Source organism: Panthera onca, chromosome A1, assembly GCF_046562875.1.
Source record: "Panthera onca isolate mPanOnc1 chromosome A1, mPanOnc1 haplotype 2, whole genome shotgun sequence".
NCBI classification, from domain to species: domain Eukaryota; kingdom Metazoa; phylum Chordata; class Mammalia; order Carnivora; family Felidae; genus Panthera; species Panthera onca.
The window spans coordinates 222,719,951-222,746,041 of record NC_138339.1 but is presented as its reverse complement, the minus strand read 5'-3'; the positions used below and the strand labels follow the sequence as shown (position 1 = coordinate 222,746,041).

General features: G+C 36.7%; 1 protein-coding gene across 4 annotated transcripts in view; it reads left to right on the top strand.

Moving 5' to 3' along the window:
- The window catches only part of COG6 (component of oligomeric golgi complex 6), a 131,117-nt gene that overhangs the window by 20,402 nt on the left and 84,624 nt on the right, over window positions 1-26,091 (top strand). For all 4 annotated transcript variants that reach the window (XM_078434085.2, XM_078434087.1, XM_078434084.2 and 1 more), the window contains exons 6-13: window positions 167-249; window positions 620-690; window positions 2,077-2,170; window positions 5,779-5,907; window positions 5,986-6,077; window positions 7,827-7,891; window positions 10,604-10,695; window positions 16,864-16,981. In XM_078434085.2, the coding sequence (XP_078290211.1) occupies window positions 167-249; window positions 620-690; window positions 2,077-2,170; window positions 5,779-5,907; window positions 5,986-6,077; window positions 7,827-7,891; window positions 10,604-10,695; window positions 16,864-16,981 (744 nt within the window). The remainder of the gene's footprint in view (window positions 1-166; window positions 250-619; window positions 691-2,076; window positions 2,171-5,778; window positions 5,908-5,985; window positions 6,078-7,826; window positions 7,892-10,603; window positions 10,696-16,863; window positions 16,982-26,091) is intronic.

The window sequence follows — 26,091 nt, the reverse complement described above, 5'->3', positions numbered from 1 at the left end:
GTTGCACTTCCGATAAAAATTTAGAGGAAATTGTGGTCAGTATAGGAGCACTTCATTAGAGTAAGTGAAAGAATTTGTTTTTCCCTTGTAGTGACATTTCAATTTAGAGTAATGTAATTTCACCAGAAAACCTGGACATTTTAAAGTTGCGTTTTTAATTTTAAAGGATTTTTTCAAGGCACTGGGAAGAGTAAAACAGATTCATAATGACGTTAAAGTTCTCTTACGTACAAACCAACAAACAGCAGGGTGAGTTAACTTTTCACTTCATAATTGCATTTCCTCTTACATTTTGCAAATTTTAAAGACATTCTAGGTTCTTTCTGAAATTATATGACATATTATGAAATAGGAATTTAATTTCTATGTATCTTTGCATAAGGAGGGAGTTATACCCTGATATATTTAGAATAAAACAGTACTTGGATACCTAAGTGATGCTATTAAAATTTGACAACATTTATTTAATTATAAAAAAGTTATCAAAAAATCCTTCCATAAAATGATAAAAAGTTCTATGCTTTAACCAAAATGTGCTGTAATTAAGCAAAATAATTAAGTTTTTAGATGTAACTATTGTTTAAAACTTTAAATTAAAATAAATCTTTAATTTTCTTAGTTTAGAAATTATGGAACAGATGGCCTTGCTTCAAGAAACAGCTTATGAAAGACTTTATCGATGGGCTCAAAGTAAGTGATTTCTTTCATGTGGTCTAGATTTATAAATATTAGTTTTCAATTTAGTTATTTCATCTGACCTTTGAGATCATATTTGGGTCTTAGAAATCAGAAAGTATTTTTAAAAAGAAAAACGTGGGGGTGCCTGTGTGGCTCAGTGGTTAAGTGTCTGACTCTTGATTTCAGCTCAGGTCATGATCTCACAGTTCAGAGTTTGAGCTTCATATCACGCTGCACTCAAAGCCTGCTTGGGATTCTCTTTCTTTCTCTCTGTCTCTTTCAAAAATAAAGAAACTTAAAAAAAAGAGAAAGAAAAATGAGTTTTACTTTTGAACATATTGTGTTTGTGTTTGTATCACGAGTATTTGCCATCATTCAAGTTCTATGTATGATTAAGGATGGTAATAAAAAAAAAAAAAGGTCATCACTTCTAAAGTCATTAAGTAATTGTTTTATACGTGGTGAATTGCTATTCTATTGTTGCTATAACAAATCATCACAAACTTAATGGCTTAAAACAACACAAATCATTACCCTATAGTTCTGCAGGTCAGAAATCAGACATGTTTCTCACCACACCAAAAGTGCTTAGCACAGCTGCAGTGATTTCTGGAGGCTCTGGGAAGGTTCAGTGCCTGTGCTTATTCAGTTTGTGGGCATAATTTAGTAACTTGAGTCTGTAGGACCAACTGAGGTATGTTTCCTTGCTGGCTGTGACTGAGGCCTTTTCCCAGTTCTAGAGGCTGCCTGCAGTCTTTGGTTTGTGGCCTCTTCCTCTGTCTGTATTTTTTGTTTATTTATTTATTATTATGTTTTTAATGTTTATTTTTGAGAGAGAGGAAGACAGATGTGAGTGGGGGCGGGGCAGAGAGAGAGAGTGACACAATCCGAAGCAGGCTCCAGGCTCTGAGCTGTCAGCACAGAGCCCCATGCAGGGCTAGAACTCACGAACCGCAGGATCATGACCTGAGCCAAAGTTGGACGCTTAACCGACTGAGCCACCCAGGTGCCCCTATTTATTTACTTTTCTAGAGTTTATTTATTTTGAGAGAGAAAAAGAGAGCGTAAGCGAGTGAGGGAGGAGCAGAGAGAGGGAGAAGGAGAAAGAGAATCCTAAGCAGGCTCCACTCTGTCAGAGCAGAGCCAGACGCAGGACTCGATCTCACGAACCATGAGATCATGACCTGAGCTGAAACGAAGAGTCAGATGTGTAACCACTGAGCTGCTCTAGTGTCCCATCATAAAATAGTTTTTGATTGGCATATTCTCTAAGTTTTTCCAAGCACTTTTTTAATGTAATATCTGCTACAGAATTTAGACTGCGGGTACACAATGGATATAATAAAGACCAAATTTTAATTTAACAGGTGCTGTAATTACACGGTAACTCTTTTCCAGGTGAATGCAGAACACTGACGCAGGAATCATGTGACATATCTCCAGTATTAACTCAGGCAATGGAAGCCCTGCAGGATAGACCTGTCTTATATAAGTGGGTGACTTTTTCCTAATTAAAAAAAATAAATCCACTTTTTCTTGGACGATTTATGCTAGCTTTCAGTGTTATCAAATTGATATACGATAGTTTAGTTTTGGTAATTAAATAATTTATTTAAAGTGATGCTTTTACCTGATATGTGTGTTGTTGGGGCATCAGCTCATTTGTGTATTGTGTATTATAGAATGCAGTTTGGAGGGGAAAAGCAAGGTGTCCCTATGTCTAGACTGCCCCTTATGTATGTAGAGGTAAGGGCTTTCCCCATCCTGTCATCTCACTGACTACCTTAGAATTGTATGAAGCTAAAACTCCTCTGTCAACCTGGCCCTGGAGAGAAGGAGGTCAGAAATATAACTTCCCCCAAATGAAAAAAGAACGTTTAAAATCAAGATTCCATTAATAGGGTTCAAGAAAAGAAAGAGTTCACGTCTTTCATTCTGTAAGTTATGCCAGCTAAGAGATCTATGATGATGCTTTGGGTAAGAACCCTAGGCATTATTAATTATTGACATATTTTTTATTACTCTGTATTTTAATTTTACTCTTTTATCTTTCATATAAAACAGAAGTAAATGTTTTTTTAATTTTTAATTTCTGCAATAATATGACAATAGGGACACCAAGTGGGGAGTTATGCAGGAAACAAAACCAGGGAACGTGTACAGAGGCATTCAGTCTTGCTCTGAGTCATGCCTTTCAGAGGCTTTTAATAGTTTTAGAGGATTTCCCCATTACTGTGCTTTCTGATTGGAACGTTGCTTAGCCTATAATAAGTTTCCAGAACACAAGTGCTGGGACAGCTGCATGAAATAATAACATTCCAGTACTACTTACTGAGTACTTACTATATGTTAAGCACAGTTCTAAGTACTAGAGACACAGCATCAATAAACCTCTACCCTCAAATTGCTTTATTTTATGGGACTAGATATAAACACACCATTTTAATGACTAGATTAATTGCTACTTTAGAGTTCGTGTGTCCGTGTTCTGTGGTAGGGGAAAGGGATGAACGTTAGGGAAAGTTTCTTCTGGGAAATAGGTTTAAAGTGAGTTCTGAAGGTTAAATAGGCATTTTCCAGGAAGAAGAGGGAATTGAAAACATCCTAGGTTGAGGGAACAGCAGATGCGAAGATGTAGATTGAGAAAGAACATGGAGTTTTGGGAAATTGATTGCAAAATCTTGCACTGGTTGCTGGGTTGGTAGCAAGAGCTGTACTGTAATAGCCCTGAATGTTGTGCATGGACATATGATTAATGTTCACTACTGATCATCAGCTTAGCAGGTTATAGATGTACCTTGAAATTTCTTTCCCAGCCTTGGCACTTTACGATATTGGTGTTTGATTAGGAGAGTCTCTTAGTACTGAAAATATTTGGTATTTGATTTTAATAAAATGTTACATTGTCCACAGATTCATATTTGTTCACAAGGTTAATCTCTGTTTAAAAAAATTCCTTTGTGTGTTTTGGTCAGCCGACTTCTATCACGTAAATATATATTTAGTAAGTTTTGATTCTTTTATTTGTTTCAATATTTATTTTTATTTTGAGAGAGAAAGAGAGAGCGAGTAGGGAAGGGGCAGAGAAAGAGGGAGAGAGAATCCTAAGCAGGCTCCATGCTGACAGTGTGGAGCCTGATGCGGGGCTTGATCTTCCAACCATGAGATCACGACCTGAGCTGAAATCAAGAGTCGGACATTGAACCGACTGAGCCACCAAGGCGTCCCTAAATTTTGATTCTTGATAAACACTTGGAAACAAGCAGTATCGTATAATAGTTTAGAAGGCAAGCTCCGAGTTAGATTTTTTGACAAGCCCCTGTACCTTTATAAACCTCAATTTCCTTAAATAAAGATAAAAATAGTGCCTATCTTACAGGGTTTTTGTGAAGATTTAAGTTAGATTGTTCACATAAGGTGCTTAGAATAATGCTTTGCTCATCACAGAATTTTAGCTATTATTTGTATTTTGAAAGGAGATAAACTGGAAAGCTGTCAAATACAGAAGGGTATATTTAGAATCCATTGTTCCATCCAGGAAAAATCTTGAAAGGCAAAGAACAGAACTATAATAGACACGATTTATCTTGAAGAGGCACAAGCCAGGGAATAGGGGGGGCAATAGTGCAGTTTGGAACATGGTGAGAGGCATTTGGAAGTTAACTTAGGAAGAAGGAAGTTTTAAAGACCAGTTGATTCCCGTAAGATGAATGCTAAAAGAGAAAGTTGGCCTTTCATTAAGTTATCATTTATTTTCAAAGTGGTGGTTTCTTTAAATTTAGGAAAAAATTAACAATGTCTCATGTTAACCACCAGATGGCACTGCGTATGCACTTTATTTAAGTAATGAGTAAAAGCTTTGGTGTCTTGAGCGTGTCTCAAATGTGTAGGTATCATGTGCCAGAAAAATGGTAATTATTGAAGCCCGTGGGAAGCGTTGCCATACCCAGCTTTTATTAGTTAGCTTGTAACTGGAATGCTAATGCATTATTAGCTTTTAATAAATCAAGTATAGCCATTTTTTCATAAAGAAATTTACTATAAGTAGAAATGAATAAATTGATGCCTTCCTTCCTTTGGTAAACCTTCAGAATATAAGGTGTTAAGGAATGTAGTAGTTTGCTGACTTTTATTCATTCTTTATGTATTTTCTCCATTTATTAGAGGCTTTTACACTATTCTTTAAATTTGTTTTGGACCCAGATCTTTCATCTTTTAATTTACTTTTTGACCGGAATTTTTCTTTTTTTTGCTATAGCCCTAGCTAAGAAAATGGGGATTTTAACTTTTAATTTTAACCGGAGGCATTTTAGGATATTTAAATAATTCTAACATTCACCTTATAAAGTTTCATTTTGAATACTTTTTTTTTCCATTTTGAATTTTTGACCTTTGTTGGGAAATAATCTCTTTTAAGTCAAAGAAGTGTTCCTCTCTCTCGGGGAAAAGGTGTTTCACATATATAGATGTCATTGAAGGTTCATTGTAACTCATGCTGGTTTTGCTTCAAGTTATGTCTGTTATTAAAGGGAGATTAACATTAATATTAATGTGTATATATATTTCATATAATTTATACGGATCAGAGTCTAGTGTTTGTCAGGCTTGATAAGTCCCCTCACCCCTATTTAAATTGCCAGTGAATTCACTGGTTTCTAATATAACTTGTGGTCAGAGTGAATAGCCCTAGAAACAGAAGTTACATTGCTTCTGTTTATTGGGACAGATTGGGTCCTGAGAATGAGGATTAGTTTTACGTATTTGAGAAGTTAAAAGTTTGTGAATTTTGTGCTGTAAGTAGCCATTTAATCAGAAGTCATTTCATAGAATTCATGATCATTTAAAGGAATGCATTCTTTACACTAAACATATTTATAATCTAAGAGCATGAGGGGAGAAAAATCAAAGCATTTTGATTCTAATTTGTTTTAAAAAAAATAGAAAGTGATCGCAAGGTAATTGTGCACAACAGTATTTATTGCTTGAGAACGTTGTGTAAAGAAGCTGAGACAAGTTGCTTATCTCAGAAACCGCATGGATAGTTCGATGTAACCATCAGAAAGAAACACATCTGGTTCTCCAATAACTTGTTTCTCCCAGGTATACCTTGGATGAATTTGGAACAGCCAGAAGAAGTACCGTTGTTCGTGGATTTATTGATGCTCTTACGAGAGGGGGCCCGGGAGGCACGCCAAGACCCATTGAAATGCACTCCCATGACCCCTTGAGGTATTGTAATCAGACAGTGTTGGGATTTTTGAGGCTTTTCTGAAGGAAATCTTTACTAACATTCAGTTTCGGCATTAGATACGTGGGAGATATGTTGGCTTGGCTCCATCAGGCGACCGCTTCTGAAAAAGAACACCTCGAAGCTCTCTTAAAGCATGTAACTCTACAAGGTGGGTCCTCCAGTTGTTAATTGCTGACATCTAAATAGAGACAGTAACACAAGACTTCTCGAAATCTGTCATCTTCACGGAGATAAGCTGTTCACCCCTCAGTGGCGCAGTAAGCGCCCTGATTAGTTTTCCTCTGGTTTCTCCCCTCTCCTGCTAATAGACTTCTGTCCTCCACCACCTTCCTGTCACACAGCTGTGCACACTTGTGCTCCGGTCCCTGTGACCTTCCCTATCAGGCCTAGACTCCTCTGCCTGACTTTTAAGACCCTTCTGGTGCGTGTAGCACACATGGTCTCAGATGTCCACACCACACTTTAAAGTGAGAGGTGAGAGGAAGTGAGAGAAAGTGAGAGGTGGTATATCCTCCTTTTATATGTGTGACCAAGTGTCTGGTTTAAGGTCGTTAAGCCACTAAGTCTCTCATTTCTTTCTACCTCCCAGCCCCTTTATTCATTCTCATGTGACTGTTGTAGTTTTTTGAATAATTACCCATGTAGTACTTTATGTACTTAAAATTTTGGTCTTGATTTCAAGGAAGAAACTGCTGATGTGTGGTTGTTACAGGATTTCACGTCTTCTTAATGGCGATTACCTTAAGATGCCTGTTGTTAGAGTTTGAGGGATAAATGGAAAATTCAGGTACTCTGTTTTTGATAAGAAGTGAGGAGGAATATTGTGACTTTGTCGCACTGGTCAGCCCGCGCCGCTCTGGCTCAGATCCTGATCTGCAGGAGAGGCTAGTGTGCAAATCGGGGAGGGTACTTACCCTCTTGTTTTTCTCGCTCTTTGAAATTAAAATTAGACTCAGTGGGTATGCTGGATTGGCACAAAGTCTGCACTTTTTAAAGTGGGTTTCTGTTATCCTAATTACCTAGTTTAAAATAATGTATTTCTGGGGCGCCTGGGTGGCGCAGTCGGTTAGGCGTCCGACTTCAGCCAGGTCACGATCTCGCGGTCCGTGAGTTCGAGCCCCGAGTCAGGCTCTGGGCTGATGGCTCGGAGCCTGGAGCCTGTTTCTGATTCTGTGTCTCCCTCTCTCTCTGCCCCTCCCCCGTTCGTGCTCTGTCTCTCTCTGTCCCAAAAATAAATAAAAAACGTTGAAAAAAAAAATTTTTAAATAATGTATTTCTTAAAAGATATTTTGGTAAAGTGTATCTGAGAGGCAGTGTGAAGAGGTTGGAAGAAAATAGATCGGAGTTGTATGAAACAGGTTATTCTTTGAGAATGACTTAATTCTTCTAAGCCTCAGTTTCTCCATCTGAAAAAAAAAGTCAGTCACAAGCAGTGAATGTCAAGTACCCAGGAGCTTGGCAAATAGTCACTATTTAGTAAATGTCAGTTTTTCCCTTAGGTTACAAGGTGTGCTTTGCATTTTTACCTCTCAGCTTCTGTGCTCAGCACCCCTGCCCAGAATAAGGTGTTTGTAGAGCAGACACTAATACATCTTTATATCACTTCCTTCAATTAATATGTTTCCCAGTCATTTTTTTCCCGTGACTCATACATTTATTCTTTTTCACAAAGAAGTTGTTCATTTTATTAATCAGCAGTGAAATAAATTAACCAGGTTCTAGACCCAAATATTAACATAATTAATAATGTCCTAAAAGACATTCAACTTAATAAAATATTGTTACGTTACTTTAAATGTTTGTTATTAGTGTCATTAATCATATACATTATTGTTCGTGTTTTGAACTTATGCGTAATATGGAAAAAACATTTTAGTAATGCTATAATTAATTGTAGGTGTTGAAGAAAATATTCAGGAAGTTGTTGGGCATATTACTGAGGGTGTGTGCAGGCCTCTGAAGGTAAATATTTTGCTTTTATATGTGTTATATGGTATCTGGATAAATTATTGCCTTATTCCTATGAGTTTAAAAAAAACTTCACAGCTGGAAATCAAGCTATAATTTTCTCAAATTAACACATTAGTGTAGGATTGTAAAATACATTTAAAAATAATCATTATCAAGGCACCTGGGTGGCTCAGTCGGTTAAGCGTCCAACTTCAGCTTGATCGTGATCACGGTCGTGATCTCATGGTTCACAGGTTCAAGCCCCATGTCGGGCTCTGTGCTGACAGCTCAGAGCCTGGAGCCTGCTTCGGATTCTGTGTCTCCGCCTCTCTCCGCACTTCCCCTGCTTGTGCTCTGTCTCTGTCTCTCTCAAAAATAAACAAAAATTAAAAAAAAAAAGAATTAATGGATTGAGTCTTTGTTTTCCAAGTCTATGGGTGGTAAGATGATGCTTCTTTTTATATGACTGTTCTGGGTTGCAAAGCGATTACTAGCTAACATTTGAATTTTACCTTTCTTAATAAAAACTTACGATATGCTCAGACCTTCATACATTCTGGTGGGTTCTATGAAAATAAGTTTATATACAAAGATAAATGGCATGGAAAATAGAGCTGAATGCTGTATTGCATGGTACAGAAATAGTGCCCTCAGATTGCTGATGTGTACTGGGGAACAAACGTCTACTCTAAGCAGCCATCTACGATGTTAAGACAAAGGTTTGTTATTATCCCTGTCAGTCCTGCCTCCTCCTTTTGTCCCCTCCCCATAAACACAGATTCTCTCCATCTTTCTCTTGCTTTCTGACTCTTGTTTGCTCCAGCTCTCTCTTTGGCACTGGAATGGAGAGCCGCCATTGGGTCTTTTATCTCCTCCCAAGATTGTTGTCCGACCGCCTGTGGCCCCTTTGGCTACTTTTAATTTCTGCCTTTATCATCTCTGCCACTTCCGATACAGTTACAGTTTCTTGAGTGGTTATTATGTGCCAGGGACAGTTGGAAGCATGTTATGTCTGAGCCATTCTTCCCGTCACTGCTGTTAAGCTTTGCTAATAATGCTTGTTTTTCTCCAGTGCCTTCTACTTTCTAGTTGGTTCCTGCTGCCACCACCTCCGTAGTCTCTTTCAGCCTTTGTACATTTGTGTTTTTCTCTCATCGCCTGTTGTTTTTCCTGGGACTGTTGGCCTTTGCTGAAAATGGTGGTCCTCTTATGTCACCCTCAGAAAACAGTGTGGCAAACAACCTTCGTGTATTGGACATAAATCCCCTGATTTTTCAGCCTTTCTCTGTTCTTTTCATCGTAGCTGAAAGGATGCTACTTTCCCGCAGAACCTTTGTGTGTGTGTGAAAAGAGGCGGAACTGGGTTTGTTTCCTCTTCCTTCCTCTGTGTCTTCCCTCTTTTCCTTCCCTTTTTCCCCTCCCTCTTCCTCCTTTCTCACTTGCTTGACAGAGTTGGCGTAAAGAGTATTTTTTTGATGCCTGAACATTTTTGGAGAGACTTTGCCAGATAGCTAAGATGCTGTTACAAATCTACTAGAGAAGAGCTGTCTATCTACAATTAGCATCTATTATATTTTGTCCTGATAATTACATTAACATTCAGAAAATATCACTTATTGATATATCATTTAAATCACTATTGAGGCAGGCCTTGGACCTAGAAAGAAATTGTAATGTGTAAATCGTGGTTTTTAAATTCACAGGCTGTTCACAATTTATAATATTGTGTTAGTTAGCTCATCTACTAATGTCTAATGCCAAAAGATGTATAAATTTCATAAACATATTAATGTAAAGGTCATTTAATTTCTGTAATCTGAGAGGTATTTGTATGCTCACATATATACATTTATAAATCTATTTTAGCAAATCACATATGTTGGCATTATGACATATTCCAAAATCTAAGTACAGAGAAACTTCAGTTTTCAAAAGCATGTATTAAGCATCTGTTGTGTATGTACTGTTCTCCCAGATGCTGTGGAGATGTAAAAGCAGCAGAAAACAAATACAAGGTCTGTTTAGAATCTAGTTAGGAAACAGGAAGACACAATGTAAGCAGTGGCTTAAGAACAGATACAATATGTAAGGAAGTACATACCGGTGTAATTTAGCTTGCATTCATTAATTAGGGAATATAAAGTAAGGGATGGAATTTAATTAAAGATTCCTAGTAGTTAACCTTAAGAGAGATCGAGTTAACTTTGAACTAGATCTGATATTGCCCTGGTAGTCGTAATTAGACATATATGTTGGTGCTAATTTAAAAAAGGAAATTCGGCATAATAGTTTGAAGATAAGAATTCTTTAATTTTTTTTTTTTCTGAATAGTTGATGATAGAGCAGTATTTGCACTGATAATCTGCTCTTAGGGAGGTAACAGCTGATTTGCAAATAGTGCTGAACTAAATTCCATTATATACTGGTAAAAAACCTCACAATGACCTCCTCATGTATTGGTTATTTTTGGTAGCGACTGCCTTCAAGCCAAATTCTGTAGGTAAAGGATTTTTTTTTTTTTTTTGGTAGAGTGTATCTGTGTTAAAATATTTCTGTTATTCTACTATCCCTTATAATTTAATATTCAGAGATTACTTAGAAGGAATTTTGTGATTTCTACAGAATTAAATTTTGTCTTTTTAGAATGCTATTTAGACCACATGTGATTGTAGAATGAAAATTACGCCTTTAAGAAATGTTTAATTTTTTTTCACGTTTTCACAGGTTCGAATTGAACAAGTAATAGTTGCTGAACCTGGGGCAGTTTTGTTATATAAAATTTCTAACCTCCTCAAATTTTACCATCATACAATCAGGTAAGTGGAATGGTTAAACGTGCTTGTTAGACCCTCTGTGATACGTTATTTCAGGTAGAAACACAGTATAAGGTTTTGGTTTTGTTTGCTTTCACCATTTGTTCGACTAAATATAAACCAGCAGAACCTCCACACCTTATGAATCATTATGTATGTGTTGTTTGTGCTGTATTTTGAGGTCCGCCGTTTCTTTTCCCTTTCTTCCCCAAACATAACTGTACGCACGCACACACACACAGCCTATATAACAGTATAAGTTTGTAGTGTGAGTATTTTTTTAGTTCTTCTGCATTAGTAAAAGAGATCCATGGTACCTACAGTAATTAGACATTACACTCAAAATAGAGCACAATAAGTGAAGTGTCCTATTCTGGGTATAAATAATGTAAGTTTTTTTTTTAACATTTAGTTTTCTATTAATGATAAAACAGAACTATAGCTTTGTCTGCTTTCAATAAAAGCTACTTTATCTGATTAGGAACCACTTATTTTCTCTATAATTTGATCTTTGACTCCAAAAGATTCATTTATCTTCACTTTGAAGTGATGGTATACACTTGAGCTTTATTATAAATGTCACTATAAGACCATATTCTGTGTCTTGTGTTCCATGTAGTTGTGTTAAAACAATGACCTTTCACACTATATTTTGGATAGTTTCCATTATTAGTCCATTAAAAATGATTTAACAATTATTCTTCATCCAGTATGTTAGTATCAGGAACAGAAGTCCAATTGTTAAAATCCAGGGGTTATTATAACTAATAGGAGAGGTGCAGGGATCTCTAGTTAAGGAAGCACCTAAAGACTATGGTGGTGACGTTCCCTACCTTCTAGTCGCTGAGGCTAGCCACCCAGAACTTCACAGTTAAGAGATGAAATTCACATGCTATTGGTAAATTAAAAAAAAATTTTTTTTTTAACACTTATTCATTTTTTGAGAGACAGAGAGAGAGCGCAAGTGGGGGAGGGGCAGAGAGAGGGAGACACAGAATCCGAAGTAGGCTCCAGGCTCTGAGTTGTCAGCACAGAGCCTGATGTGAGGCTCGAACTCACGGACCACAAGATCATGACTTGAGCCAAAGTCGGACGCTTAACTGACAGCCACAGAGGCACCCCGGTAAATTTTTAAACAAAACCAACAAGCCACAGGCTATATATAACTAATCAGTGATAGGATTTGGGTTAGTCCTCTAACATTTTAGATATAAATTTATTACCATCATTTGCCATGACTCAGAAGCAATAAATTAGTTTCAATTGTGATGTTGTAAGCTTCCTAAAATAAGAGAATGATACGTACTTAGAAAACACAACAGCAGCTGAAAGCAGCTAACACATAACTAATGCCGTATTAGGCAAAGGTAGTGGTAAATAATTTTTAAATTCTTTATGTAGTAATACCCATGATGGTACTGAACAAAATTTATCATTTGAAGATAAAGATAACTCAGTTTCTAATACAAAGAATGCTAAGAAAAAATCATTTGGATTCTGAAGGTAATATATTTATTAGACTCTGAGAATTATAATTTTTCTATCTTTGAAAGTGATGATTTTGAGGATGACAGTTGGATCTTTTGATCATTTTTTTCCATGTACTTTTTTTGTTCACATATTTCCTCATTTAGTCAATTAAAAAATTGATTGCAGACGTCAGTCTACTAGATGCTAAAGATATGGCAGTGAACAAAACCACTTAAACTTACATTCTAATGGGGAGAAAGACAAACAAGTATAAAATAATAATTTAGATAGGGCTAAGGGCAACGAGGAGAAATAAAGCAGGAGAAAGGAAACGAAGTATAGGGAGTGACCACATATGAGCAAGTGTATGTGCATGGGGCTGTTTTAAAGGCCTTGTGGTGGAGGTGATTTTTTTTTTTTTTTTTTTTTCAACGTTTTTTATTTATTTTTGGGACAGAGAGAGACATAGCATGAACGGGGGAGGGGCAGAGAGAGAGGGAGACACAGAATCAGAAACAGGCTCCAGGCTCTGAGCCATCAGCCCAGAGCCTGACGCGGGGCTCGAACTCATGGACCGTGAGATCGTGACCTGGCTGAAGTCGGACGCTTAACCGACTGCGCCACCCAGGCGCCCCTGGAGGTGATATTTGAACACAGACCTGCACAGCGTGAAGGAGTCGGGCATGTGAAGATCTTGGTAAAGAGCATCCTAGACAGGGTATTCTGGTCCTGAAGCTGGAAAAAGCTTGCATTTTACAGGACCAGAAGGAAGGCCAGTGGTTGGAATAGATTGAATGGAAGGAGTAGGGAGGAATGAAATCAGAGAGGTAAGCAAAGGCCAGATCATGTAGGACTTTGTAGGCTATGGTGAAGATTTTGATTTTATACTGAGAGGGTTGGAGAAGATGTATGTGTGTGGGGGTGGGTGGGGATGTTTCAGTGACTTGAGCTGATTTATGATATATCAGGTGACTCTGGACACTGTGGATAATGTAGTGTACTGGGGTAAAGGGGAACAAGGTATTTAGGAAGCAGTCTGTGTTCTGAGCAGAGATGGTGATGTGTCAGAGTGATAGTCTTGGAGGTCCAGAGACAATAGGAAATATATATGGACTAGGTAGGGTGACATGTGGGGAGTCTGGGACGAATTCTTGGCTTTTGGTTTGAACAGTTAGATGGGTGGTATTGTCGTTTGCTGAGAGGGAGGATGCTGGAGAGGAACAGGTTTATGGGAGTGGGTGGGTGCCGAAGAGTTCAGCCCAGTTTTGGCCATGTGGGATCCAGCATCCCTGTGAACGCGTGGTGGGATGTGTTGAGTGAGCAGACAACGGAGAAGTCAGGGCTGAACCTATACCTCTGGTAGTTTGCAGCATATAGATGGTATTTGAAGCAACAGGACTAGGTAAGATCACTTAGCAAGTAAGTACAGATGAAGAAGAGGCCTAAGACTGAGACCTGGGGAGCTCTCATATTTAGAGGTTAGAAAGAAAAGAAACCCACAGAGAAAATTGGGGAAAAATAGGAGACGTGCAAATTTTCAAAAAAAAAAAAAAAAAAAATGCCCCCTATACATTCAAACTCCCAGAGGATAGATTCCATCAAAAGGCAATAGTAAACGAGGCAAAGGAAGATGCAGAATCCATGAAAACAGGGAATCCAGCATACTTTGATTACATTTCCTTACTTGTAAACCTTTTTCTCTCTGTACTTAGTAATTGCTTTGTTTTTGTATTTGCTTACTTTCCTATGTCCTGATCGCTGTTTTAGACCCAAATTTTTTTTTTCTTTTACTATATGATTTATCATCAAGTTAGCATGCAGTGTATACAGTGTGCTCTTGGCTTTGGGAGTAGATTCCTGTGATACATCACTTACATACAACACCCAGTGCTTATCCCAGCAGGTGCCCTCATCAATGCCCATCACCTATTTTCCCCACCCCCCTGCCCCTCCACCCCCATCAAACCTCAGTTTGTTCTCTGTATTTAAGAGTCTCCTATGGCTTGTCTTCCTCTCTGTCTGTAACTATTTTTTTTTTCCTTCCCTTCCTCCATGGTCTTAAGTTTCTTAAATTCCACATATGAGTGAAAACATAAGATTTCTGTCTTTCTCGGACTTACTTCACTTAGCATAATACCCTCTAGTTCCATCCACATCGTTGCAAATGGCAAGATTTCATTCTTTTTCATTGCCAAGTAGTATTCCATTGTATAAATATACCACAGCTTCATCTATTCATCAGTTGATGGGCATTGGGCTCTTTCCATATTGTTGAAAGCGCTGCTATAAACATTGGGTACATGTGCCCCTGTCCTGTATCCTTTGGATAAATTCCTGGTAGTGCTTTGCTGCAGACCCAAACCCTTAAGTGGACTCCACATTTTCTCACCGTGTAGTCAAGCACATCTACCAATTCTTCCCAACTTCTCTCCCCTCTTCCCTTCCTGCATTCCTCTTGGAACCCTCATTCTCTTCCTCCAGTCTGGACTGGTTGCTTTCTGGCCTCCTGCAAGGCTGTGACACTGGGGTTTGTCTTCTTCATCAGCCTGCTCATTCCCTTGTGTTGAATTCCCTGATGCCTCAGTTAGCTCTGAATAGTATTTACATGCCTGTAATATTGTAAACGTTGAGTGTTTATTCACCAGAACCCTGTGATATAACTGTGTTAGAGAGCCTGGGAAGGCTGAAGTTTGGGTATATTGTGGTGGGGGATGAGTATTATGTTAAGAGAATTTGACTCTCATCTTCCATAGCAGGGTTTTTGTAAATAATACCTAAAATTGAAAAATCAAGTAATGGCAGGATAAGCATGTTGGGTATAAATATGGAGTGAAATGCAATAACCATCTGTAAGTACTTGGCTCAGTTACTGGTACCTGTTGAGTACTTTGCAACCATTAGTAAATTCTAGATCTGAGTAAGTGCAAAATATGGCTGATAACTCCAATTTTTTTTTTAAATGAATGTAAACGTATGTTGTTATCTCTCCAAAGTTTTCATTAAAATGTCAGTTTCTGGGCGCCTGGGCGGCTCAGTCAGTTAAGTGTCCAACTCTTGATTTCAACTCAGGTCATAATTGATCTCATGGTTCGTGAGTTCAAGTTCCGCATCAGGCTCTCTGCTGACAGCACAGAGCCTGCTTGGGATTCTCTCTCCCTCTCTCTCTGCCCCACCCCAACTCACTCACTCTCTCTCTCTCAAAATAAATAAATAAACATTAAAGAAATTTTTAAATATCAGTTTCTGTTTGTATCCATTCAGTTTTTTCCCCTGTTGCTTGGTATATTTTACTATTCAGAAGCATACTTATTTTTATTGTATGTATAGGCATACATGGAATACATGGGAATTTCTTTCAGTTTATTTTGGTGTTTAGCTTATACTATTTTTAATTGAAATACTTTCTTTTTTGTAAATATAGGTATTATGGCTACCTGTTTAGGAATTTGCTTTTATTTTGCTGTTTACTTTATATATATGTTTGTTAATGTGGTTTGCCTGCATTAGCTATATAAGAATTCATTCCAATTTGTTTTAGTTTCAGAATGTATTGAAGTAAATGGCATTAGTATTTGCTTTTATAACATGTCATGTGTAATATATCAGTTTTCTGTAAATTGGCTTTTTTTGTTTGTTTGTTTACTATCTAATGGTATTTAGTAATGCCATTATATTTATTTTCAGCAATCTAAATTTCTTTTAGGTATAGTAAGATGGTATTGTGCCATTAGAAATTAGGATTTCCTACTGGATTATGGTATATTTTCACATCAACAAAAACCTTTTCTCCTAATATCAAATTTTTAAATGACTTTCAGTACATGAATTAGAATAAAATTGGGAATTGTTTTATATACAGGCTTGTTTTACATTCTAGCAAAAATGAGAAAATTCCTTAGATAGGTCTAAGAAATATCCTTGTAATAGCAAATTGAGGAGTATAGAGTGTGCTAATAATTAGATATTTTAAAATATTACAAGATTTTTCACAGTCTAAATTTGCTGCTACTTAGGCAGTCGTATAAAAATTGAGAAACTTTATAATTTATATATGATGTCAGAGTTTTTTGTTTTGTTTTACTCACCTTTTTTTAATGTTTACTTATTTTTGGGAGAGAGAGAGAGAGAGAGAGAGAGAGAACAAGTCGGGGAGGGGCAGAAAGAGAGAAGGACAGAAGATCCAAAGCAGGCTCTGCATTGTCAGCACACAGCCCGATGCGGGGCTCCAACTCACGAACCACAAGATCATGACCCAAGCCGAAGTCAGACACTTGACTGATTAAGCCACCCAGGCGCCCCGGTGTAAGAGTTTTAATGGAAAGAATAAATCAGTGTTAATAAAATTTAAATATTTTATGAATAGAGTTATTATTGATGGAATGGCTTCCTTAAAGTTAAAATTAGGTCTTGGATAATCAAGACATGCATTTACCGTAATAGAGAAAAATAGATGGATTTGCATCTTATAAGTGTTTTTCTAAAAGAGATTGTGAAACACTGGAAACATTTGTTTGTTACCTAACTCTTAAGTAAAATATCTGTCATTTTTATGTGAAACTAAAGTAGTTGTTTTTAATTCACAGCTTATATTCTCCATACATACTTTTATTTTAAATCTAGATCTTTTAAGTGAATTATATTCAGTTAAAGAACTCATTGTGTCAGGCTTGTTTTGCAACCTGAAATATCCTTTGCTTTTAGTGGCATTGTTGGAAATAGTGGAACTACATTATTGACTACCATTGAAGAAATGCATTTGCTAAGCAAAAAAATATTCTTCAATAGCTTGAGTCTTCATGCAAGTAAATTAATGGACAAGGTATGTTTGGAAAATGCAGTTCTTAAACTATGTGAGTGTGAGTTTTGCACATTTAAAAATGTTTTACTGTTTTTACATTGGTAATTTGTTCCCATTCCATACAGTGTTGTTCTGAGTTCTTCCCGTGAACAATTAAATTTACTTTGAGATGACTTTACTGGATCTGGGCTTATAGGCTGGGTTCCTGGAACAGTGTAACACTGAGTCATAATTAGAGGTAGAATCTCAAGCCTTAGTTTCACTACCAGTTTTCTATAACCAAAAAGTTGTAATTAAAGCAAACTTACTATATTTAGGTCAGGGCTAAGATGACATACAGATTGGAAAACTGAAACTCTTACTGAATGTTTTTTTCTAAACAGTTTGCTTATAGTTTTACTCTCTGATGGTCCAGCTTTGTCCTTAAGAAATTTATGCTCCTTTAAGTTATATACTGCAATTAATTATGAAAATAAACAAGATAATAAAAAACTCCCACCGGAAACAAGTAAAGCACCACAACAAAAATCTGGTAACAAAAATCTGAGAGTCTCAAGAGCTAATATTTTCAACTGAGCAGTGTGTTGTGATAAGACCTTAAGGAATGGATTTACAATAAGCAAACGCTTTTTTATTTTTATTTCATTATTAAGGACTCAGGTCTTTTAAGGATGCATCACAATCAACATACTAGCTTTTTTTTTTTTTTTTTTCTTTTAATCATACCACTCTAGTAGTCTGGCTATGTTAGACCCAGAATAGTAATATAGAATAGTTGGTAGCATTCCAATCCTGAGTTATCTGGTCAATTTTTACATCCCTAAGTTCAGAGAAGCTTAGGAGTCTGACCTCCTGTAGGACTCAAATTCTTTTGGAAAAGCAACATGAATTTATGGACCTGGACCCACTTATGTTTTTTTCTGTTGTATGTATTTTTGTTTATGTAAGTTTACTGGTAGTCCGTTTTTTTTTTTTTTTCCTTAAGATTTTATTTATTTAGTTAGTTTTCTAAACTTTTTTATCGTCAAGTCAGTTAACATACAGTGTAGTCTTGGCTTCAGGAGTAGATTCCGCGATTCATCGCTTCCATACAACACCCAGTGCTCATCCCAACAAGTGCCCTCCTCAGTGCCCATCACCCGTTTTCCCTACCCCTATCAACCCTGTTCTCTGTTTAAGAGACTCTTATGGTTTGCTTCTCTGTTTGTATCTTACTTTTCCTTCCCTTCCCCTATGGTCATATGTTAAGTTTCTCAGATTCCAACATATGAATGAAATCATATGATATCTGCCTTTCTCTGACTAACAGTTCTGGTTATGTATATGTTTACATGAGTTCTTACTTAAACAAAAATTTTTTAAAATAGTTCATGTGTACTTTGAACATGAACAAACATTTGCTAGCTGATGAGAGTACAGTGGCAAACAAGATTGGTTGGCCTCGGGTTGCTTCTCCTTTAGTGGAAAATAGTTAAATTAATCAATGGTTGCCATAGAACCACATGTTTTATGAAAGACATGTGCCCAAGGTGCAATGCTAGCACAAAAGGAGAAGGAGCTTTCCAGAGAGGGAGATAGAAGGCTTAAACTTGGAAGGACGTAGAATTTAAATAGGTAGATAAGGGGGTAGACAGAGGCTATCCTAAGTAGGGGAAATAAAAAGAATTTGTAAGAGCACAAGCTGTGAGTCACCAGTAAACAAATATTTCATTTATTAAAAAATCACCTGGGGGCGCCTGCGTGGTTCAGTTGGTTAAGTGTCCGACTTCGGCTCAGGTCATGATCTCGTAGTTCGTGAGTTCCAACCCTGCATTGGGCTTTCTGCTGTCAGCACAGAGCCCGCTTCAGATCCTCTGTCCCCCTCTCTCTTTGCCTCTTCCCTGCTGCTTCTCTTTCTCTCAAAATAAATAAATTTAAATTAAAAAAAAAATCATTTGGAAAGTGGTGTAGCATGTAGATAGGAGAGAGACCAGGTTGCAGACAGGAAGATTATGGGAGTATCAAGGTAGTTTTTTATGAAAATCATGATCTAAGGTAGAGATTCTAGGAACAGCCATGAAGGAACACATTCTTAAAGGGGTAAAGGTAAACCTTCAGAATTTAGTGACTGATTGAATATGGGTACATGAGAGGGAGGAACCTAAAATAATTCCTATGTTACCAACCTGGGAATATTGATAGTAATCACAAGTGTCTGTAACCTGGAAAGATGGTAAAATTTACAGGATAAAGATGATATTGCTGACATTAGTTAGACAGGATACCTTGAGATACCCTATTTTGTCTTATCTAGTTGGGAGCTGTACAATGGGTTGAGATAGTTTTACATATAGAAGATAGTTGCATCCATGGATTTGGATGAGGTCACTAGGAATCATGTTTAATAAGAGCAGAGTTCTCAGACACACAGTCTTGGGAAACCCTGACATTTAAGAGAAGAAAAGAAGCCCACCGTGGTGGGATGCTGAGGGAGGATGATGGGAGACTCAGGAGAAAAGCGAGGAAAGGGTTTTCTCAGAAAAGCCAAGAGAATAGAGTTTCAGGAAGCAGGACATGGTTAATGACAGATACCGTATAAAGAGTTCTAGTAAAAAAAGGACAGTAGATTTGTTATCTTGGGCAACATATAGGGATCCGTGACGTACTGAGAACAATTGTAGCTGTGTGCTGAGGACAGGAGCCAGACTGTAGAATGTGGAAAAGCACACGGATGTGCTTATTACCCAAAGTTTTACCGGTTGGAAAACATGTGGGCTACAGACTGAAAACATAGTAGGCATTCATATTTTTGAAATTTGAAAGAGAACAACAAAACAAAATGGTAAAAGGAAAGATGGAATTAAATTTCTGTGATAAATTAGGAAACAGGAAAAATAGATTTTTTTGAGAAGATCAACAAAATTGACAACCTTCTGGCAATTCTTTAACCAAAAAAAAAGAATTAAAAATTAGAATATCAGAAATTTGAGATATTAACCAGAGATACGAACTAAAATTTATTAGAAAATATCATATTAAAATGTAACAGTCTTATGCTAAAATAATCTGAAAATCTGAATAAAAAGAGTGATTTTAGGACAATATAAGTGGACAAAAGGGTAAAAAAAGAAGTGGAAAACTTGAATACACCTGGCGAGGGAAGAAAAGTTATTGGAGAACATGCTGCTAGGCTTAGTTGAGGTTATACAGATAGTTTCATCCACACCTATGAACAGATAATTATCCAGAACACAGGAAAATATAGAAGAATTCCCAGTTCAATTTAGGTGTTGTAACACTGACATAAAAGCCTTTAGAAGACAGTACAAAAGTGAAAATCACAAATCAGTCACTTTAAATTAAAAAAAAAAAGTTAAAAATACCATTAAGCCAAACCCAGCATTATGTTCAAAACAAGTATGGGTTATTTGCAGAAATACAAGAATGTTTAAGTGTTAGAAAATACATTAAATATCTCAGTGTTAAATAAGAAAATTTTATATTATCATGATAGTTCATCAGGTTGTTGGAGGAAAAATCTTACTAAATAAGAAAGCAAAAATTCTTCTTTAACCATGTAAAGATAAGTAAAACTAACAGCCCACATTATAATGAACACAGAAGCACTACCAATATACTGTATGTAAGTCAAGAAAGAATAAGACAAGAATGCTTGCCAATAACATTTTTAAATAATAGAAAGACTAGATTAAAAAGTGAGAGGTGTAAGTATTTCAAAGGAGGAGACATTAGATTATTTATAGATGCTATGATTGTCTACTTCAAAAACCCAAGAAAATTAATTGAAAAGTTTTAGAACTAGTAAATGTATTTAGGAAGTTATTTGGTGACCAGATCAATACACAAAAATAGTTTTCAGGGAACGTGGTGAAGTTGGAGGCACCTGTAATCTGTCTCTGCACCGAGGCAAAAATTGCACTGACAGAATCCGTCTCCCTCTCAAAATAAATAAATAAAACTTAAAGTGCTCAAAGAAGAAAAAAAATCAAGATGGTCTTTCAAAAGTGAGGGCATTCTTTCACAAGAATGAGACCTTCCCAAATAAAATAAAGCTGAGGGAGCTCATTACTACTAGCCCTGCCCTGTAAGAAATGCTCAAGGGAGCCCTGCAGGGTGAGATGTAAGGACAGTAGACAGTAACTCCAAGCTTTATGAAGAAATAAAGATCTCGATAAAGGTAAATACACAAGCAACTAAAAGTCAGTATTGTAACAAATGTTTGAACTCTACTTTTTGTTACATGATTTAAGAGCCTAATATCTTCTAAAAAAAAAATTTGCTGTAAAAGCTAGCATTGTTGTGACTTTGGTTTGTAATTCCATTTTTTGTCTTCATGATGCATTTAAGAGGCTAATGCATTTAAAATAATTATTAGTTTGTATTTCGTGACATCAGCTACTGACAGAGTGGGGGTGGAGCTGTAAAGGAGCAGAGGTTTTTTGTAGGTTATTGACGTTAGCTGGTATAAAGTCAAATTAGAGTGTTACATAATTTTCAGACCTTAAACGTAATCCCCATGGGAAACACAAAGAAAATAGCTAAATATACACAAAAAGAAATGAGAATTGAAATGTTGCATTCACTATAAAAACCAACTTAAAAAAAGACAATAATGCAGGAAATGAGAGACAAAAAAAGACTATAAGGTATATAGAAAATAATAGCAAAATGGTAGAAGTTTCTTCTTACCAGTATTTACCTTGAATATAAACAGGTTAAATTCTCCAGTAAAAAGATAAGAGATTGGCAGAATGGATAAAACTACAAGATGCAACTATATGCTGTCTACAGGAGACTTATTTTACATCTAAAGACACATAATGAAAGTCAAAGGGAGGAGAAAGATAATCCATGTAAATACTAACCAGAAGAGTGTGGTGTGATGATAACATCAGACAAAATAAACGTTATTATTATTTTTTTTAATATATGAAATTTATTGTCAAATTGGTTTCCATACAACACCCAGTGCTCACCCCAAAAGATGCCCTCTTCAATGCCCATCGCCTACCCTACCCTCCCACCCCCCATCAACCCTCAGTCTGTTCTCAGTTTTTAAGAGTCTCTTATGCTTTGGCTCTCTCCCACTCTAACCTCTTTTTTTTTTTTTTTCTTTCCTTCCCCTCCCCTATAGGTTTCTGTTAAGTTTCTCAGGATCCACATAAGGGTGAAAACATATGGTATCTTTCTCTGTATGGCTTATTTCACTTAGCATCACACTCTCCAGTTCCATCCACGTTGCTACAAAGGGCCATATTTCATTCTTTCTCATTGCCACATAGTACTCCATTGTGTATATAAACCACAATTTCTTTATCCATTCATCAGTTGATGGACATTTAGGATTTTTCCACAATTTGGCTATTGTTGAGAGTGCTGCTATAAACACTGGGGTACAAGTGCCCCTATGCATTAGTACTCCTGTATCCCTTGGGTAAATTCCTAGCAATGCTACTGCTGGGTCATAGGGTAGGTCTATTTTTAATTTTTGAAGAACCTCCACAGTGTTTCCCAGAGTGGCTGTACCAGTTTGCATTCCCACCAACAGTGCAAGAAGATTCCCATTTCTCCACAACCTCTCCAGCATCTATAGTCTTCTGATTTGTTCATTTTGGCCACTCTGACTGGCGTGAGGTGATATCTGAGTGTGGTTTTGATTTGTATTTCCCTGATGAGGAGTGACGTTGAGCATCTTTTCATGTGCCTGTTGGCCATCTGGATGTCTTCTTTAGAGAAGTGTCTATTCATGTTTTCTGCCCATTTCTTCACTGGATTATTTGCTTTTCGGGTGTGGAGTTTGGTGAGCTCTTTATAGATTTTGGATACTAGCCCTTTATCCGATATGTCATTTGCAAATATCTTTTCCCATTCCGTTGGTTGCCTTTTAGTTTTGTTGATTGTTTCCTTTGCTGTGCAGAAGCTTTTTATCTTCATGAGGTCCCAATAGTTCATTTTTGCTTTTAATTCCCTTGCCTTTGGGGATGTGTCAAGTAAGAAATTGCTGCAGCTGAGGTCAGAGAGGTCTTTTCCTGCTTTCTCCTCTAGGGTTTTGATGGTTTCCTGTCTCACATTCAGGTCCTTTATCCATTTTGAGTTTAAGACAAAATAAACTTTAAGTCAAAAATTATTATAGGAGATAAATAAGGGCAATTGGATATTAATCAAAGGTTCAATACAGCAAGAACATAAAACAATTATTAAACTTTACTTAACTGATGACAAACATCAAAATATATGAAGCCAAAACTAACAGAATTGAAGGGAGAAATAGATCTGTATTTATAGTTGGAGACTTCAGTAACCTATTTGCATTAATAGAATAATCAGACAGAAGTTGACACAGTCAACTGATAAGATCTAATGAACGTATACAAAGCACTCTACCCAACAAAAACAGCAGTGTACACGTTCTTCTGAAGTACACATTGCTCATTTTCCATGGTAGTTGTATGTTAGGCCACAAATTGATCTTAGTATATTTTAAAAGATAGATATGATACAAATTGTCCTCTCTGACCACAACAGGATAAAGTTACAAATCAGTAACAAAAAGAAAACTGAATTTACTCACAAATCTATAGAAATTTAATCATAAACTACTTAGAGACAAATGAAAATGAAAACACAACATGTCAAAACTTACAGGATGCAGTGAAAGTGGTATCAAGGGGAAACTTTATAGCTATAAATACTTACATTTAAAAATCAAGAAAGGCCCCTGGGTGGCTCAGTGGGTTGGGCATCCAACTTTTGATTTCAGCTCAGGTCATGATCCCTGGGTTCTGGAGCTCTGTGCTGAGTGTGGAGCCTGCTTAAGATTCTCTCTCTTTCCTTCTACCCCTCTCCCCTGCTTGCAATCTCTCTCTCTCTCTCTCTCTCTCAAAAAACAAAATAAAATAAGAAATATGTCAAATCATCAACTAACTTTACAGCTTCAGGGATGAGAAAAGAATACACTGAACTCAAATCTAACAGAAAGGAAATAATAAAGACTAGGGCAGTCTTTATTCTAATCTAAATGGAGATTAGAAAAACAAAGAGAAAATCAGTCAAACCAAAATATGGTTCTTTGAATATGTCAACGAAATTGACAAACCGTTACCTAGTCTAGACTAAGAAAAAAGAGAAGATTCATATTACTAAAATTAGAAATGAAAGTGAGACATTACTACCAATTGTATGGAAATAAAAAGGACTTTAAGAGAGTATTAATGAACAACGATATGCCAACAAATTGGATAATCAGATAAAATGGACAAATTCCTAGAAATACAAAAGCTACCAGGACTCATGAAGAATTAGATTGAATAGACCTATAATTAGTAGAGAGATCGAATCAGTAATCAAAAATCAATTGCACACCCACTCTGCAAACAAAAGCCCTAGATCTCATGGCTTCACTGGTGAGTTCTACTAAACATTTAAAGAACTAGTATCAGTCCTTCTCAAACTTTTTTTAAAAATTGAAGAGGTGGGAACACTTCTTAAATCATTCCATGAGGCCTGTCTTACCCTGAAACCAAAGCCAGAAAAAGACACTACAAGAAAAGGAACTAGAGGGGCGCCTGGGTGGCTCAGTCGGTTGAGTGTCCGACTTTGGCTCAGGTCATGATCTCACGGCTTGTGAGTTCGAGCCCCACGTCGGGCTCTGTGCTGATAGCTCAGAGCCTGGAGCCTGCTTCCGATTCTGTGTCTCCCTCTCTCTCTGCCCCTAGCCCACTCGCTGTCTCTGTCTCTCTCAAAAATAAAATAAACATTAAAAAAAATTAAAAAAAAAAAGGAACTAGAGACCAATATCCCTTATGAAACCTATGCAAAAATCATCAGCATAATACTAACGAACCAAATTAGGAAGCATATTAAAAAGATTTTACACCATGATCAAGTGGGATTTATTCCTGGAATGCATATGAAAGTCACACAATATAGTTATCATTTAACAAATGGAAAAAAAAAACATGGTCATCTCAATCGATGCAGAAAAAGCATTTGACAAAATTCAGCACCCTATCATGATAAAAACACTCAACAAACTAAGAATGGAAGGAAACTATCTCAACATAATACAAAACTTCCAGCAAACATCATGCTCTTTTCCTAAAGGAAAAGACTAAAAGCTTTTCCTTTAAGATCAGGAACAAGGCAAGGATGCCCACTTCCACCACTTCTGTTAAAAATAGTGTTGAAGTGGGGCGCCTGGGTGGCTCAGTCAGTTAAGTGTCTGACTTCAGCTCAGGTCATGATGTCACTGCTCACGAGCTCCATGTTGGGCTCTGTGTTGACAACTCAGAGCCTGGAACCCACTTTGGATTCTGTGTCTCCCTCCCTTTCTGCCCCTCCCCTGCTCGTGCTCTGCCTCTCTCTCTCAAAAATAAATAAACATTAAAACAAACAAACAAAATAGTCTTGCAAGTTCTAGCCATAGGAGTTAGTTAAGAAAGAGAAACAAAAGTTACCCAAATTGGAAAGGCAAAAGTAAAATTGTCTTTGTAGATGATGTGATCTTAGAAAACCCTAAAGATTCTAGCAAAAAAAATGAACAAACAAACAAAAAAAACTAGTGAGTGACTTCAGCAAAGTAGCAGGGTGTAAAATCAATACCAAAAAATCCGTTACATTTCTATACACTAACAATGGAAAGGAAATTATGAAAAAATTCTATTTATAATAGCATTTAAAAGAATAAAATGCTTAGGAATTAACCAAGGAGATGATAGACTTGTACAATGAAAGCTATAAATGTTGCTGAAAGAAATTGAAGAGGACATAAATCAATGGAAAGACATCCCATGTTCATAGATTAGAAGACTTTCTATTATTAAGATATCAATTCAAAGCAATTATAGATTCAGTATAATTCTTACCAAAATCTCAAGGACATTTTTTTCAAAAATAGAAAAACCCATTCTATAATTCATGTGGAATCTCACAGGATCCTGCATAGCCAAAACAATCTTGAAAAAGAAGAAAGCTAGAGGATTCACATTTCCTAATTTCAGAACTTAATACAAAGCAACAGTAATGAAAACAATGTAGTATTAACATAAAGGCAGATACATAGCGCAATGAAATAGAATAGAGAACCCAGGAATAAACCCTTGCTTTTATGGTCAAAAGATTTTTGGCAAGGA